General features: G+C 43.8%; 1 protein-coding gene across 4 annotated transcripts in view; it reads left to right on the top strand.

Moving 5' to 3' along the window:
• Positions 1–17,256, top strand: part of LOC147012100 (1-phosphatidylinositol 4,5-bisphosphate phosphodiesterase beta-4-like) — a 203,532-nt gene that overhangs the window by 100,242 nt on the left and 86,034 nt on the right. For all 4 annotated transcript variants that reach the window (XM_085858348.1, XM_085858349.1, XM_085858346.1 and 1 more), the window contains exons 11-13: positions 1,070–1,178; positions 12,431–12,641; positions 13,824–13,917. In XM_085858348.1, coding sequence (XP_085714474.1) covers positions 1,070–1,178; positions 12,431–12,641; positions 13,824–13,917 — 414 coding nt within the window. The remainder of the gene's footprint in view (positions 1–1,069; positions 1,179–12,430; positions 12,642–13,823; positions 13,918–17,256) is intronic.

Raw genomic sequence — 17,256 nt, 5'->3', positions numbered from 1 at the left:
TCCGATGACTGGAATGTTTGCCCAGCTGCCTCAAAACGATGAAAGGCATTTTCAAGGGTTAAGTCTCAAGTTCCTTCCCTTAAATGCACAGTGAGATATGAATAATAGAAAACAAGGATGAGATCTTTAAAATGATTTTTAAAAAAAACATATGATGATGTCATCCATAAAAAGGTAGAAAGCAAATTTGAAAGACTAAATTCTATATACCTCGACACGTAACATCAACAAATCATACAACACTCGTTAACACGTATCGCTCTCACTTGTCACGATACCCAGCATGCCTTTTGGTCATATAAATGTTCTTCTTAACAAGAATATATTACACACACTCATTATTAAATTTCAAAGTACTGTATTTTCAAACTGATATTTGAATTATACTAGCAAGTTGCCCGTGCTCACACGTGATTCTAAACTGGGTAGGGATGGGGGCGGCAAAAATTCAAATGGCATCTTCTGTCATCCAGCCGGCAAGCTGGGAGCAACAATTCCCATTAATTGCCACATCTGATACAATTTAAATGCTCTAATGGCGACGAGGCGCTCCATCGATATACTTACTGTATATAGCTTTTTAATGCCTAGCGTCCGTAATAAAAAAATTGGTGTTGGTGTCAAAGCCAGTGACCAATCACAAATTAATAGTAGGGTGGCCTTATTCAGTTCCCCCCCCCCCGGCTGATTGGACTGACTGGGCGGAGCTTTCATGGAGAATTTTCCTCCAATCAACAGTGATTATCTGTGGCTTTGTTGCCACTTCATTGGAGGAAAGTATTCAGCTCATTCACTCAGGGCAGTCAGCCTGGTGTCATAATCAATGAGAGATGCAAAATGAAGTATGGCGGTTTTAATTTGGTTATTGGTCAATTTCTTCAGGTTATGGTTTGGGGAATTAGGAGCATCATCATTTTTAGTGAGGAAATGGGGAAAGTTTTTATTTATTTTTATCCCCCCCTCCCCTCCTCCTCTGAGACTGTTAATGAAAGCCCTCTGTGTACAAATATGAGGCTGTTATTGGTTTTCAGGAGTAGCTTCCGAAATATTTGAATCCTTTTTATCTCAGTATCAGAGGGACCCACGCCTCAATGAGATCCTCTTCCCGATGTACGACTGCAAATGGGCACAGCAGCTGATCAACACGTATGAGCCTTCTGAAGACTTCAGAAAAAACGGTACCTTTTTATTGTTTTTGCTATCTACTTATCGTCGTGACATCACTCAAAGTTAACTCAGGATGGTGTACATCACTCATTCCTTCAGTGCAATCACACCATTTAGCATTGAACTCTTTTTCCGACAAGTTACACTTTGTGCCGCATTCAAGTGGAATGTCAGCCTTGCTCTCCTGCTTGATTCTTATACTTTTTGGATCATCATCGTTTTCCAATATATTTCGCATTAGGCCTTTTATTGCAAGCACTTGTGTCATCACGTTCGAGCTTGTCAACTGCAGGGTCACCTGACTTTAGAATGCTCTTGATAGTCATGTTTTGTTGGACATGTCCTCGCATAATTCTCAACCCTGTCATGTTTTGATTTGATTAAGAGCGATTTACTGTGTTTTATAAATGCAGGTAAAGCAATCTATCAATAATTATGTTTACGAGGATGGAACACAATAACATTGGATTATGTTCAGATTAAATACAGAATGGAAAATGTCCCCTCGCTTGTAGTAGCTTGCTTCTAATGGCCTCAAGTTATACTTTTCATGGGAACACTGAGAGTAATGATCAAATGAACTCCATTATTTGAGTTTTTATGAAATCTTGCACAAGTTATGCCTCGTTAAGGGTTTTTATTACAGCATGACAGGAAGTCAAATTTTCTCATCTGGCTTGATGCAAAATCAAGTTACAACTAGAACAGCACTCGGTAGAGCACATACTTCTTCCAGACTGAGCGGTTTACATTTTGTATCCCACTGATAGGCCTGAATCTAGACCTGAACCAAAATCAAATTGGTTTGTTATTGTCACATACCCATCTCATCCGAATCCGTCCACAACGGTTTGAAATATCATGCCATATATATTGTTACGGGTTCGAGGATCGTCACGAGGGGAAGTACTGGAGTTCCTGCCAAACTCCTGGTCCTGAGGCCACCAGTCACAGATAACTCCACAGCCTGGTGGGTTGTTAAGCAACCACGAACGCTGATTGGTACTGCCGATCATGGCAGGGTGTCACTACTTCACGTGAATACCTTACCTTTTGATGGCCACACCAAGCGCGTTTCGTGCCCTCAATGCACACCCAGATTACTACTGAGTGATATTAGTGTGCGCTGGCTAACAAGAACAAACCACGCAGGGTAGAACCTCCTGGCTAAACTGCATGCGAACTATGCTGGACTAATGGAGGAAAAGACATGACAAACTGGGTACATTCACAAGAATAAGCAAGTTTATTTACAGCAAGGGTGAGGAATGGTATGTGGACAATAAGCAATGGGATTAATACAAAATATCTACACAGCAGGGAAAGCAAGGATTGGTGAGGTGCAGCAAAAGAAAAGCAATTATTTACAAACACAAAGGACACAGTGCAGAGTTAATCCAATCCTAATCTTATGCAATCTTAATTATACAAACAAAACAGGTGCCATCAGAATCACTCCCGGAGGAAATTAGAAAGTCGAGAGAGAGAGAGAGAGAGAGAGAGAGAGAGAGAGAGAGAGAGAGAGAGAGAGAGAGAGAGAGAGAGAGAGAGAGAGAGAGAGAGAATGAGTATGAGTATATGAGTATGAGTATGAGTATGAGTACGAGTATGAGGCATTGGCAACCTTTTGATGAACAAGCGACATCAATGGACCAATGCAAACCCAGTTACTGAGGATGGGAGACAAAACTGAGGGTGTCTATGGTCAAAGGGAGGCACAGTGAGGGGTGCGTTGATATGCAGATGAAGTGCAGAAAGGAAGGTGGAAAGTGTAATGTCCGAGGTGCAGCGGAACATGGAGAGTGAGAGCGTTAGCAGTAACTCCGCTTTATTGCGCGCCCGGATGTACATCGCTGCCACCCCTAGCGGGCGAGTCATGATATACGAAAACCCAACCACGTGATACAGCACACTCCTCCCCTCGTAAAATGACAATTCCAATGATGAAATGACAATTATAACATGACCAAACGAAACCAATCAACATTCAAAATCCTCCAAGTACCGCGGTCGTTTCCTGACCCTCCTTGGGCAGGCAGCGCCGCCAGACGGCCCAGGCTCAGACGCCTCCCGGCTAGGTCAAGGTGACACCCTCGCCGGACTTGCCCCATCCGCAACAACAACCGCCCCCGGCCGACAAGCCTGCTCGTCGTCCTCGGGCAGGACCGAATCAGGTGAACACCCCGCGGGCGTCGGCACTTCCGGCCCTGGCGTTACAACGCCTGGCCACGGCGACATCACAGGTGGGGGTCCCACATTGCTCGGCATGGGGAGGGGGGGGGTGACGCTGAACAGCGATCATGCATTTGGTCCAAGTGCCGCTTCCACACCTCCCCACCATCAGTCCGCACCATGCAATTCGCCGGCCCCAGTACCACAGAGACCACAGCCGGCACCCATTTGGAACCGTGGAAATAATCGTGCACCATTACCCGCTGTCCCACATCAAAACTGCGCAGCAGTGTCGGGCGTGACACCGCCCCACTCACCGACCCTCCAGGTCACAGCAAATCCAGTCTGGACCGCAATGCCCGTCCATAGAGACGAATGGCAGGAGAATCGCCCGTGACAGGATGAATAGCGTTCCTGTATTGGAGCAAAAAGACATCAACCACCGTCTGCACAGGTGCAACACCCCCCCCCCCCTTCACAAAGCCCGTTTCAACATTTTAACAAACGATTCCGCCTGCCCGTTCGTCACAGGATGATACGGTGTGGACCTCAGATGTCGAATACCATTTTGACGCATAAACTCATCAAATACACCTGCGATGTACTGCGGACCATTATAATTATTATCAGTTTTATCAGAGACCAGAATCTCAGGTAATCTTTTATTAGCAAAGATCGTCCGCAGTTTTTCTATCGTAATGTTTGCTGATGTATGCTGCATTACTACAACCTCCAGCCATTTAGAGAATGCATCGATCACAATCAAAAACATTTTGCCATTAACCAGCCCCGCAAAATCCACATGGACCCTCTGCCAGGCCCTGCCTGGGGTCGGCCATAGTCCCGAAGCTCGACGCGGGTTATCAGCATCTGTTTGACACGTGGTGCAACGCTTAACCAACTGCTCAATGTCTTTGTCCAACCACGGCCACCACAACAGGCTACGAGCAAGACTCTTGGTCTTCATGATGCCAAGGTGACTGACATGTAGTTCTTCCAAACACTGCTGCCTGAACTTTGGTGGAATCACTGCTCTCATTCCCCACATAACACACCGTTGGACCAACGACAGCTCCGATTCACGCGACGCGAAAGGCTGAAATGCCGGTGTTGAAGGTAGATTGCTCCAATTCCCCGTAGAAATCGCCTGAACGACACGGGCGAGCACTGGATCATGAGCCGATTCCACCGCGACCTGTTTGGCCGTGATCGGCCCGCTTTGGGCTTGGCCCAGCGCGAACACATCAACCCGGTCGGCCGATTCAGACGAAGCTGGACCCTCCGCGCAAGGCAAGCGCGAGAGCCCGTCACAGTTAGCATGCTTTTCGGTGCTTCGGAACTGAATATCGTAGCTGGAAGCAGCAAGAAATTGACACCACCGCTGTATTCGCACGGCCGCCACCACCCGTACCCCGCATTCGGGTCTCAGGATGAATTGAAGTGGTTTGTGATCCGTCTGCAAAGAGAAATGCCGCCCCAGCAGGTATTGATGAAACCTCCGCACACCCCAGACGGGGCTGAGAGCCTCACGCTCGATCTGGGCATATTCCCGCTCTGCTGTGGACAGGGCCCGGGATGCAAAACAAACAGGCCGCTCGGAACCATCGTCCATCCTGTGGGAGAGCACTGCCCCGATGCCATATGCGGAGCTGTCGCATGGCAATAAGAGCAGACGTGCAGGCTCGTAGTGCACGAGGACCGTATCCTGTGTGAGCAGCCGCTTGACGTGGTCGAACGCTGCCTGGTGTGCAGGCCCTCAGGCCCAGCGCTCGTCCTTCCTGAGCAACCGCGTTAACGGTGCAAGCTGTGAGCTGAGCCCGCGCACGAATCTTTGGTAATACTGTGCCATACCAATGAATGAGCGCAGCTGTGTCTTGTCGCGCGGCGGTGGCATGTGCTGAATTTCCTCCACCTTCCGAAGGCCTTTCAACAACCCCTCCGGCGTGATGATGTTCCTGAGGTATTCCAAGCGCTGCTTGAAGAACGCGCACTTGTCCCTGTTCAAGCGCAGGCCGCACGCTTCCAGCTTCGTCAGCACTTGGGCAATATTCGCAAGGTGCTCGTCTGCCGTTTTCCCCGCAATGAGAACATCGTCCAAGTAGGTTTGAGCGGGCAGGCCAATACAAATCTGATCCATGGCTTTCTGCCACAAGGCGGGGGCCGAAGCAATCCCAAAACAGAGTCGGGTATATCGATAGAGCCCTTGACACGTGTTGATTGTCAAAAGGTCGCTACTCCCAGGATCCATCGGCAGGTGAAAATATGCATCACGCAGATCAAGCTTCGTGAAGTATTGACTCCCCGCCAATCGTGCATATATCTCATCGATTGACGGCAGTGGATATTGCTCCACGTTGAGCCCCGGGTTAACCGTGGACTTAAAGTCCCCGCACAATCGGACGTCTCCATTCCGTTTCAGCACCGTGACGACCGGGGTGGCCCAATCTGAGTACGACACCCGTTCCATCACCCCACAGGCCTTCAGCCTATCCAGTTCACCCTTGACCTTGTCCCGCAGGGCATACGGCACCGGTCGTGGTTTACAAAAGCGAGGAACCACCACCTCCTTCAGGAAGAGCTTTACCTGCACGTCCTTGAGTTTCCCAAGGTCGTCGGAAAACAAACCTTGATGTCTTTGAATAATCTTCTCCAACTGATCCTCCCATCGGCTCGGCACGGGTTGCACAAGGTGAACGGCGGCCCAATCTAGCCTGACGCGGGTCATCCAGTCCCGGCCTAGGAGAGACGGACCCCTCCCCCGCACGACATACAACGGAAGCGTGGTGACCTGGCCTTGGTACCCCACAGACACGTCTGCCATCCTGATGGGCGTTATCCTCTCACGGGTGTACGTGTACAGTGTGAGGTTTGACCTGATAAGCCTCAGGCCGTTGAGTCTACGTGCGGTCTGTTCGCTGATGATCGACACCGCCGCTCCCGTATCAACCTGAAACGTGATCGGTGTTTTGTTCACTTCGATTTCCACCGTCATCAGGCGTGCCGCCGCAGAACCAATTGAAAACAGGCTCATCATCGGCTGCCGGTTCCGCCCCGGGTCGCTGGGGTCGCCCCGCACATTGCCGTCCATGACCTTATCGGTGGCCAACACCCCACGGCACACACGCTTCAGATGACCCACCTTGCGACAATGTAAACACCCGGTTTTTTATACGGGCACACACGCCGCAGGTGTCGACCTCCGCATCCCAAACACGTCCGTGGGGTCACCCCGCCGCTCGTGCGGCCGCGCGGCGACGTCTGGCCCCGGCCCGCACCGAAGGTCGCGCATGCGTCCCGAGGCGCTCGCGACACCGCGTGGGCCCCCGGGCCATCTGGCATGCCACAGCCGTGATGGCCCGAACATCTCCGAGAGTCTGCTCGACAGCCGTAGCAGTGTCGACCGCTGAGGTGAACGTAATGGCTTCACCCTTCAGCCGTAGAATCGACGAAACCATTTTTGCATCTTGTAAACCAGAAATAAAGCGATCTCTGAGCCGAGCCGGACGCTCCCCCTCTGTGAACTTGCAGGCCACGGACGAATGCTTCACTCGCGAGACGAAATCCGCGACGCGCTCCCCCGTACCTTTCGCGAGGCGATCGAACTGGTAACGAGCCAGCTGTAATGACTTCCCCGGTGCCATGTGTGCTTTCATCTTCTGCACAATGTCCTGAAACGACAGCCTGTCATCACGGGGCTTGTCCGGCGCCACCAAATCACTCAGCAGTCGATAATGTTCCGTCGATAGCGAGGCGAGCAAGATCGACTTTTGCTTGCTTCCGTCGACCACATCATTCACGTGGAAATAGCGCCCCAATTGTTCCGAAAACAATTCGAAGTAGTCTCCGACGAAAATGGTCACCTGTCTGTGCGCCGTGACTCTTCTACTAACCATCCTAGTCAGCCAACTGTAATGTCCGAGGTGTAGCGGAACATGGAGAGTGAGAGCGTTTGCAGTAACTCCGCTTTATTGCGCGCCCGGATGTACATCGCTGCCACCCCTAGCGGGCGAGCCATGATATACGAAAACCCAACCATGTGATACAGCACAGAAAGACGTGGATCAAGGGGGGTTGGAAACAAAACAAGGAACGTGTGAGAAGATACTCCTAAAGTGAAGTATAAAGAGGTCTGTACATGTAAATACGAAGGTTGTCTAAACTGTGCCCGGTCTGGCATCTGGCTTTCCCACTTGTTCCACACTCCGCTCTGTGGGCTCCATTCCACTCTATTCCACTCGCTCCGTTGTTCACCGCACTGTGACCCCAAAAACATGCAGCCAGAGAACCAAGCCGAGCTGAGCCAGACAACTGAGAGCTACCTCATGTGCGGGATACACAGCCCTTTATACTCTTCTGGTGGGGGTGGTGCTTGAGAGAGAATCAGGCAGAGCTATGGGTATTTCCCAGCACCCTCAGTGGTGTATGGATGATTACCCCGGTGCTAGTTCCGCCGCATGCGAGGATTCTGCAGTGGAAATGGCCTCACTCACCCTGAACTCTTCATGAAATTGAGCGGAGCACGAGGGCTATACGTACAATGTCGAACAGTCTCTCGCGCATGTTCACGCCCCAAGATAGATGCTAGAACGTCCAGACACGAGTATCTGCAACATTGAGATTTATGTCTAGTGAAGTCTGATGTGAAATATTTGTTGGATAATGGCACATGATTTAAATGGGAAATTGTGCGCATATACAAATGACTCACCCCTGTTGCTATGTTCATTGGTGTGCAAGCATGCGTGAAGGATCGTCATACAGAGCAAAGCAAAATAATGTAAAGAATGAAAGATGGGTAAAGAATGGAACGAAAAACATGACCTAAGGCCCACGCAATGCATATTGTCCCATAAACCCACAACACATAAGGGAAATGGCTATCTAAAATGAATGCTAATTAAATAACTATGTGAGGACCCACTATATGTTGTATGCCATTTCTTTGGGGGAGTGCTGGTTTCGCAGAACTGTATCAATATCAAATTTCTTGTTTCCAGATCCATATCTTTTTCGTCTTTCTTTGCGTTCGGATCCGGATCACAAAATTTAATCCGAATCCATCCATAACTTTTTGAGATATCAAGCGGTACAGTATATCATTTTTGACCCTATCTCTCAATGGTGAAGAACAAGTTTAAAAATTATATAATTCGGAATTGCATCTTCACTAAAATCTAATCAATTCGTCCTTGTCATGCACCCAACCTATCCACCAAGTTTCATCCAAATCTGTCCACAACTTTTTGAGATATCCTTTTCACAAACAGACAAACAAACAAAAAAGATGTTGTGCATAGCACGACACTTGCAAAATCCATGAAACAAATTTGACCTTAAAAATAATTGGTGGTCTAATTCAATGACCAAATATGCAAATCGCCTTCAAATTTCAGGTCAATCGGATGAAAATTGACAATTTTAGAAATTCGGCCTGTGTCAAATTTTTGGCATATGTTGACTCATTTTGATGATACTCATTTTGCCGAACTCAGGATGACAAGCTGAATCAACCCCACCTGGTATTAATTCAACAGCCAAGCAGGATTTGAACTCAGGACCCAAGCATCCCAATCCCACCACCCAAATCATTAAGCCAACACCAGCATATGATATGCCAATCCTCTTCAAATTTCAAGTCAACCAGATGACAATTGAGAATTTTAGAAATCTCACCTCAGTTGTTGACCTTTGGCCGATGTTGACCTTTTGGTCAATGTTGACCTCAAAAATAATTGGCTGGTTGAACTCACTGACCTAAAATATTAATCCACTTCAAATTTCAAGTCAATCAGATGAAAATTGAGGATTTTAGAAATCTCACCTAAGTTGTTGACCTTTGGCCTATGTTGAACTTTTGGCCAAGGTTGATCTCAAAAATAATTGGTGGTTGAATTTAGTAAGCTGATATGAAAATCCTGTTCAACTTTCAAGACAATCAGATGAAAAATGACGATTTCAGAAATTTGACCTCAAGATGACCTTTGACCTCAAAATCAATCGGCTTCTCAGTTGAGACTACTTCGACTACTTCGTAAAGTTTCAAGTCGATCGGTTTAGAATTGTGACCTGTCGGCGATTGACAGACAAACAGACAGAATATGAAAATCGACTGACCAATATATACATGAAAAATCTTCGATTTTGTAAGTAATAATCAGAATAACGCATGACATGACCAATCAATATACATGAAAAATCTTCGATTTTGTAAGTAATAATCAGAATAACACATGACAGGACCAATCAATATACATGAAAAATCTTCGATTTTGGTAGTAATAATCAGATAACGCATGACAGGACCAATCAATATACATGAAAAATCTTCGATTTTGGTAGTAATAATCAGAATAACGCATGACATGACCAATCAATATACATGAAAAATCTTCGATTTTGTAAGTAATAATCAGAATAACACATGACAGGACCAATCAATATACATGAAAAATCTTCGATTTTGGTAGTAATAATCAGATAACGCATGACATGACCAATCAATATACATGAAAAATCTTCGATTTTGGTAGTAATAATCAGATAACGCATGACATGACCAATCAATATACATGAAAAATCTTCGATTTTGGTAGTAATAATCAGAATAACGCATGACATGACCAATCAATATACATGAAAAATCTTTGATTTTGTAAGTAATAATCAGATAACGCATGACATGACCAATCAATATACATGAAAAATCTTCGATTTTGGTAGTAATAATCAGATAACGCATGACATGACCAATCAATATACATGAAAAATCTTCGATTTTGGTAGTAATAATCAGATAACGCATGACAGGACCAATCAATATACATGAAAAATCTTCGATTTTGGTAGTAATAATCAGATAACGCATGACAGGACCAATCAATATACATGAAAAATCTTCGATTTTGGTAGTAATAATCAGAATAACGCATGACATGACCAATCAATATACATGAAAAATCTTCGATTTTGGTAGTAATAATCAGATAACGCATGACATGACCAATCAATATACATGAAAAATCTTCGATTTTGGTAGTAATAATCAGATAACGCATGACATGACCAATCAATATACATGAAAAATCTTCGATTTTGGTAGTAATAATCAGATAACGCATGACAGGACCAATCAATATACATGAAAAATCTTCGATTTTGGTAGTAATAATCAGATAACGCATGACAGGACCAATCAATATACATGAAAAATCTTCGATTTTGGTAGTAATAATCAGAATAACGCATGACAAGACCAATCAATATACATGAAAAATCTTCGATTTTGGTAGTAATAATCAGAATAACGCATGACAGGACCAATCAATATACATGAAAAATCTTTGATTTTGTAAGTAATAATCAGAATAATGCATGACATGGCCAATCAATATACATGAAAAATCTTCGATTTTGTAAGTAATAATCAGAATATCGCATGACATGACCAATCAATATACATGAAAAATCTTCGATTTTGTAAGTAATAATCAGAATATCGCATGACATGACCAATCAATATACATGAAAAATCTTCGATTTTGTAAGTAATAATCAGAATAATGCATGACATGACCAATCAATATACATGAAAAATCTTCGATTTTGTAAGTAATAATCAGAATATCGCATGACATGACCAATCAATATACATGAAAAATCTTCGATTTTGTAAGTAATAATCAGAATAACGCATGACAGGACCAATCAATATACATGAAAAATCTTCGATTTTGTAAGTAATAATCAGAATAACGCATGACAGGACCAATCAATATACATGAAAAATCTTCGATTTTGGTAGTAATAATCAGAATAACGCATGACAGGACCAATCAATATACATGAAAAATCTTCAATTTTGTAAGTAATAGTCAGAATATCGCATGACATGACCAATCAATATACATGAAAAATCTTCGATTTTGTAAGTAATAGTCAGAATATCGCATGACATGACCAATCAATATACATGAAAAATCTTCGATTTTGTAAGTAATAATCAGAATAATCCATGACATGACCAATCAATACACTTGAAAAATCTTCAATTTTCACGAGTAACAAACATACAGACAAGGGTGAAAACTATCTCAGTCTGCCATTGGTGGCAAAGGTAACAAAGTATCTTGTGAAATTGTGTTGTAGGTGATTGACTGCTTTTTGGGAACCACAGCTGTTACTACACATTACATCCACATTACATCTACAATGCTCTACAAATCCTGAGAGAATGTGGATGTTTCACCTCGTGGACATTAAATGTAGGTTAACTGTGAGATAAACGTACATATTCAAGGAGACTTAGCACAGGGGGCCATCTGGCCCATTATGCTTGTAGCTTAGCCATATCCCAGGACTTATACCTTCTGCTGTTCGTGTTAATTACACAGCTAATTACAACTGTGGGATTTGGCCAAGGCGGTTTGCTCTTTATATTGAAAGGTGTGATATAGTTAATTTCCACACCCTAAAATTCAGATGGAACAGCCGACTTTACGTCCCAACTTGAAGGACTAATTCCTTTGAGATAAAGCTAAACCTTTAGTCGGGCTGGCCTGGATTTGAATCCAGACCCAGCTACAAACTGTCATTCTGGTGTTTCACAGGCAGGCTGATTCATCAATGTCTGTGCCGTCTCTTGGATGGATGGCAAATGGTTGGTGAGCTATTTCGCGAAGAGAAGGAGTATGTATGGTGAGAGAGAGACAGACAGAGACAGACAGAGACAGACAGACAGACACAGACAGACCTTTAGTCAGATTTGACTTCCCAGCGAGAGGTCAAACCCAATGGCTCAGGGGTAAGTACGCATGCCAACGAAGCTATCTTGCCTCTCTCTCAGCTCGCCATACTGGGCTTTCCATTTAAATCTCTAACTCAGGTACGAAGTGGGTTCCACCCTACTTAGCTTCATTCACTTCACATGTATTCATACCAATAAGTCAGACACTAAAATATTGACATCCTAAAAGCTTCATTGTTACAGTTTGATTTGTGGCACAAGCCTGACCGATAACTCCATTTCAATAACGGAATGAGTTTACCAAGTACTTTGATCTAGGCGTAAACTTTGATCTTGTCTGCTGAACAGGTTGGCTTTCATGTGATGGGCTTTGCCGCTACTTAATGTCAGATGAGAATGCACCCGTGCACTTGGACCGTCTGGAACTGTGGGAGAACATGGAACAACCATTAGCACACTACTACATCAACTCCTCACACAACACCTACCTCACAGGCCGCCAGTTTGGTGGAAAGTCCTTGGTCGAGATCTACCGCCAGGTGCTTCTTGCTGGCTGCAGGTAATGGTCCAGCCCGGATGTTTTGTATAAATGCAAGATGCTATAGAAAATCGAGTTATCGACTTCTACTTACCGCTAAAGGTTGATGACTTCTTCCAGTCTGAGCAGTGTCCCATAAGCTGTTAAGCTTGAGTGTGGGTGAATACAGTCACAAATTCAATAAGAAGCAAGAAATGACGTATCACCAGTGGACCAATTCAGCGTCGTGTCTACAAAATAATATGATCCATTTGTTGACTCAGGTGTCATAAATGGTCAGTGCCCATGGGAATAAGCAGCTCACAAAAATGGATTTGATGATAGTAGTCCCGCAGTTGAAAGGAGTGAAAACCCACTCAAGAAAGAGCTGCAACACGGCACGTGGTATGAAGCTGTAGGTGCAGAGAGCAATGTGCTGCAGGAGGATAGGTCCGCGAACACGGTTTAACTCCAGTGAACTTTACTTTAACTCCAGTGAAACTCAAGTCCATAAGGCATTTCCACAATGTGTAAATAGTGAGTTGACAGGCAGGGAAGTGTTTTTACACTTCCGTTAAAGCCTTCCTTCCCCTCCTATCTCGAGGGGGAGGTCCAATAGCCTAATAGTAGAGTGGGACAAAATTATTGGTTTGAAACCAGATACAAAACTACACCTACTCTACTGCCATTGGTTGGATAAGTAAATGGAACAAAGTTGATGATGTAAAAGTACTAACATATTGGCACCGATGAAAAGTACACTACAATGCTATCTCAGTGTGCAACTTGTTTGGTGGGTTTTAACTCTTACTATCATCAAAAACCTTGGTAACAAAGACTAGACAGCAATGTGCTGACCATTATGTAGAGTATAAGCTACGTTTTTGATATATTTCACTTGATAATGAAAAATGTTTTAGTTGTTGTTCTGTTTTAAGACTAAGGGGGCAACATTTGGCCTGTATGATGCTCCAATCTGTGCTCACAGCTCGTGAGACTGGAATCCCAGACACTATATTTATTCATCCATTGTCTCCTGACATCCTTGTAATTTGTGAATAACTACACTGGTATAAAAAAACAGTCTGAATACCCTTCATGTATAAGTTATTCCATGAACATGAGACACCAAAAAGGAAGCAGGAAGTGGCTTCTTACGGGAGGGCTTGCTAAGACTGATGGATGCAGAGAGTTACTTGCAATGTGTGACATGATGTGTGCTAGGTGTGTGGAGCTCGATTGCTGGGATGGAAAGGGGGAGGATCAAGAGCCGATCATCACTCATGGGAAGGCAATGTGCACAGACATCCTGTTTAAAGTGAGTTATGGTCCTTCTTTCTGAGAAGCCCACTGTGAGCAGTAAACATTGTCTATGACATCTCCTTCGGACTAATTCTCTCAAGTAAACCAACCTACCCTATAGAATAAGCAAATATGGTGGATTTCTGGGTGGGGGGGGGGTGGAGGGTGGTTTTCAATTAAAAATTGGCTAATTATATGATGTTGCTCAATCACTGCCTTATGGTCACATACTCACCAATGACTTTTTCTTTTCTTTTTTTTGTATACCTTGTCGAGCCTCGTATGAGAGCTAAAACATCATCGACTTGTCGACACCAACATCGACTTGTCAGGTTTGTGATGAACCTCCAATGAAATTGGACTTAACTCATAAAAAAAATCCGTTTTGATGAAATGCCAAGAGAAGCGGTGCTGCATTTTGAAGCACATCATCCTTTGGATAGGGACGTAAGTCTGGTCGGCAATCAAACCCAAACAGGATGATTCAGAAGCGAGTATGTGAACTGTGAGCTATACTGTCAGCCCACACATTGAACAAGAAAAAGAGCAATCAGCGATTGCCGACCCTCGTCAGGACTTTTTTTTGTGTGGTGTATTTTATGTGGCATTTGTGTACTGGTGTGTTATGTAATTAAACAGAGACATAATTAGAACTGCCACTTTATAACTGCTGGCAGTGACGACCGGGTAACAAGATGTCCCGCTTTGTCCCAACCCCACTTTGATGGGACACCTGACCCTGACCCACAACGTTTTAAAAATTATTATTCAATTTAATTTAGAATGGGATTAAAATGAATTATATTCAAATCAAATGGAAGACCAAATAGGTACAGTCCTGCATTGAAGTAACCAGAAGGAACCCGAACAAGCAAAAAGCAAAGATGAAGTCATCAGAAGAAACCTGGATAGGATTCACATTTCAGCTGCTACTCCTCTTCCCTCAAACCCATCCATGCACAGCCAAGTGAGCCTTATTCAAAAAACAATAAAAATTAAAATAACTCGTAACAAAAACAAAAAAAAAATTCTGCCTGCCAGACCATGCATCTGTTCAAGTCGAAATTTAAAACATTTATTCTCCATCACTACGAGATCATAATTGTGAAGTTTCACTTTGATTAGTTGAGCAGTTCCTGAGAAAACATTTTTAAATATTTGTCTTCAATCCAATATGGCTGCCAAACCATGTGACCTATCAATTATTCATTAACAAACTTGTACACCCATGGCTTGGAGAACATTTGGGTGAAGTTTCACCTCAATCTGTCCGGCCGTTCTAGAGAAGAAGAATTTTATAGATTCTAAGGTAAATCCAATATGGCTGCCAAACCATGTGACCTATGATGTCATGTGTGAACCTTTTGTTCTTCATAGGCGGTCATATGTGTAAAGTGTTGCCTCGATCTGTTCAGCAGTGGTGGATCTAGAGGGGGTGTTGGGGGGTTGCAACCCGCCCAACCCCCCCTCTAGATCCGCCACTGTTCAGCCACTTCAGAGAAGAAGATTTTTGAACGTTTTCTTTAAAAACAAAATGGTCGCCGAATCACGTGACTGAGGACATAATCAATTTTTTTTCTGTGGAACAATTTATCCTGAGATGACCCTCAAAGACTCATACTAATCAGATGTAACATTCTACATGTGCAATTATGACGTCATAATGAAGGCACCCATGATTTAATTTTTAGGTCATCTCTTCGAGCATGACCTAATAATATTGGTGTTGAGAGGAGAGGTGACGATCCGTCCGTCCGTCCACAATGAAGTTGAAGCGGGAGATCTGGTCATTAGTGATCCTGATAGAGGTCGATGAGATGTACACGATGGTATGGCTTTCAAGGTCACCGAAGGTCAAGGTCACGAGGCCTTTGAAGTTGCGAAAATGACGATTTTTCAAATTCTATCTCCTCCTACATTTCTCAAGCGATCTTGAATTTGATTGTGGCATATGAATCTATGGGACAATATCTAAATTTAGTCGGGCTGGATTTTCGATATTCGCTTTCGTTTTCGTGTCACATGACTTCAAAGTTGGTAAAAAATGCGAAAATGATGATTTTCAAAATCTATCTCCTCCTACATTTCTCAAGCAATCTTGAATTTGATTGTGGCATATGAATCTATGGGACAATATCAAAATTTGGTCAGGCCGGATTTTCGATATTCGCTTTCGTTTTCGTGGCACGTGACTTCAAAGTTGGCAAAAAATGCGAAAATGACGATTTTTCATGCGAAAATGACGATTTTTCATGCGAAAATGACGATTTTCAAAATCTATCTCCTACATTTCTCAAGCGATCTTTAATTTGATTGTGGCATATAAATCTATGGGACAATATTTAAATTTGGTGGGGCTGGATTTTTGATATTCGCTTTTGTTTTCGTGTCACGTGACTTCAAAGTTGGCAAAAAATGCGAAAATGACGATTTTCAAAATCTCTCTCCTCCTACATTTCTCAAGCGATCTTGAATTTGATTGTGGCATATGAATCTATGGGACAATATCAAAATTTGGTCAGGCCGGATTTTCGATATTCGCTTTCGTTTTCGCATCACGTGACTTCAAAGTTTGCAAAAACTGCCCTAACTTCAGGAGGCTATATATTTTCTCGCAGAGATGACCGTCACTCCCGCACAGGGGTAATTTTTTGAAATCACCTTTATTCCCCATGAGGAGTACTTGCCATGTGCCAAGTTAAATTTTTTTCCTTGGTGTGGTTTCATAGATACAGAGGTCCAAATTTTTCCCATATTTCTAGCATGGCTGCCATGGCATGGGCCCTGTTGATCCAATGGACCAAATTTTCATTGGGCTTCAGGGCCTTGTCGTATACATCATTCCTGCTAAACTGCTGGAGCATTATCTTATCTTTCACCAAGCCCAGATTGCAGCTGAGCTTGGGCCAGGGTGGGGATTAAATGTTCGTTATTATCCCCCACCAACCAACGAAGTTGGCGGGGGATATAGAAATGGGTTCCGTCCGTCCGTCCGTCGCATTTCGTTTCCGGAGCTTAACTACAAATCCGCTCAAGATATATTTACGAAATTTGGTACACATATCAAGCAAGTGGTGAACTGGTGCCTTTTGATATTTTCGAATTGATAGGTCACATGGTTTGGCAGCCATGTTGGATTCAAGAAAAATATTAAATAATGTTTTCTCTGGAATCACATAACCTAACGAAGCGAAAATTTGCAACTATCATCTTCCATCATGTCTCCATACATCGTAAAAATTATGACATCACAAGTCACATGGTTTGGCGGCCATCTTGGATAGAAAAACACACCTCATCCTATTAACACGAAACTTTACACACGTATTCCACTGGAGGATTGGAGGCAGAATGT

The sequence above is a fragment of the Eptatretus burgeri genome, chromosome 15 (genome assembly GCF_056783735.1).
Source record: "Eptatretus burgeri isolate ZD-2024b chromosome 15, Ebu_testis_v1, whole genome shotgun sequence".
NCBI classification, from domain to species: Eukaryota; Metazoa; Chordata; class Myxini; order Myxiniformes; family Myxinidae; genus Eptatretus; species Eptatretus burgeri.
This window is presented reverse-complemented; position numbering and strand designations above follow the sequence as displayed.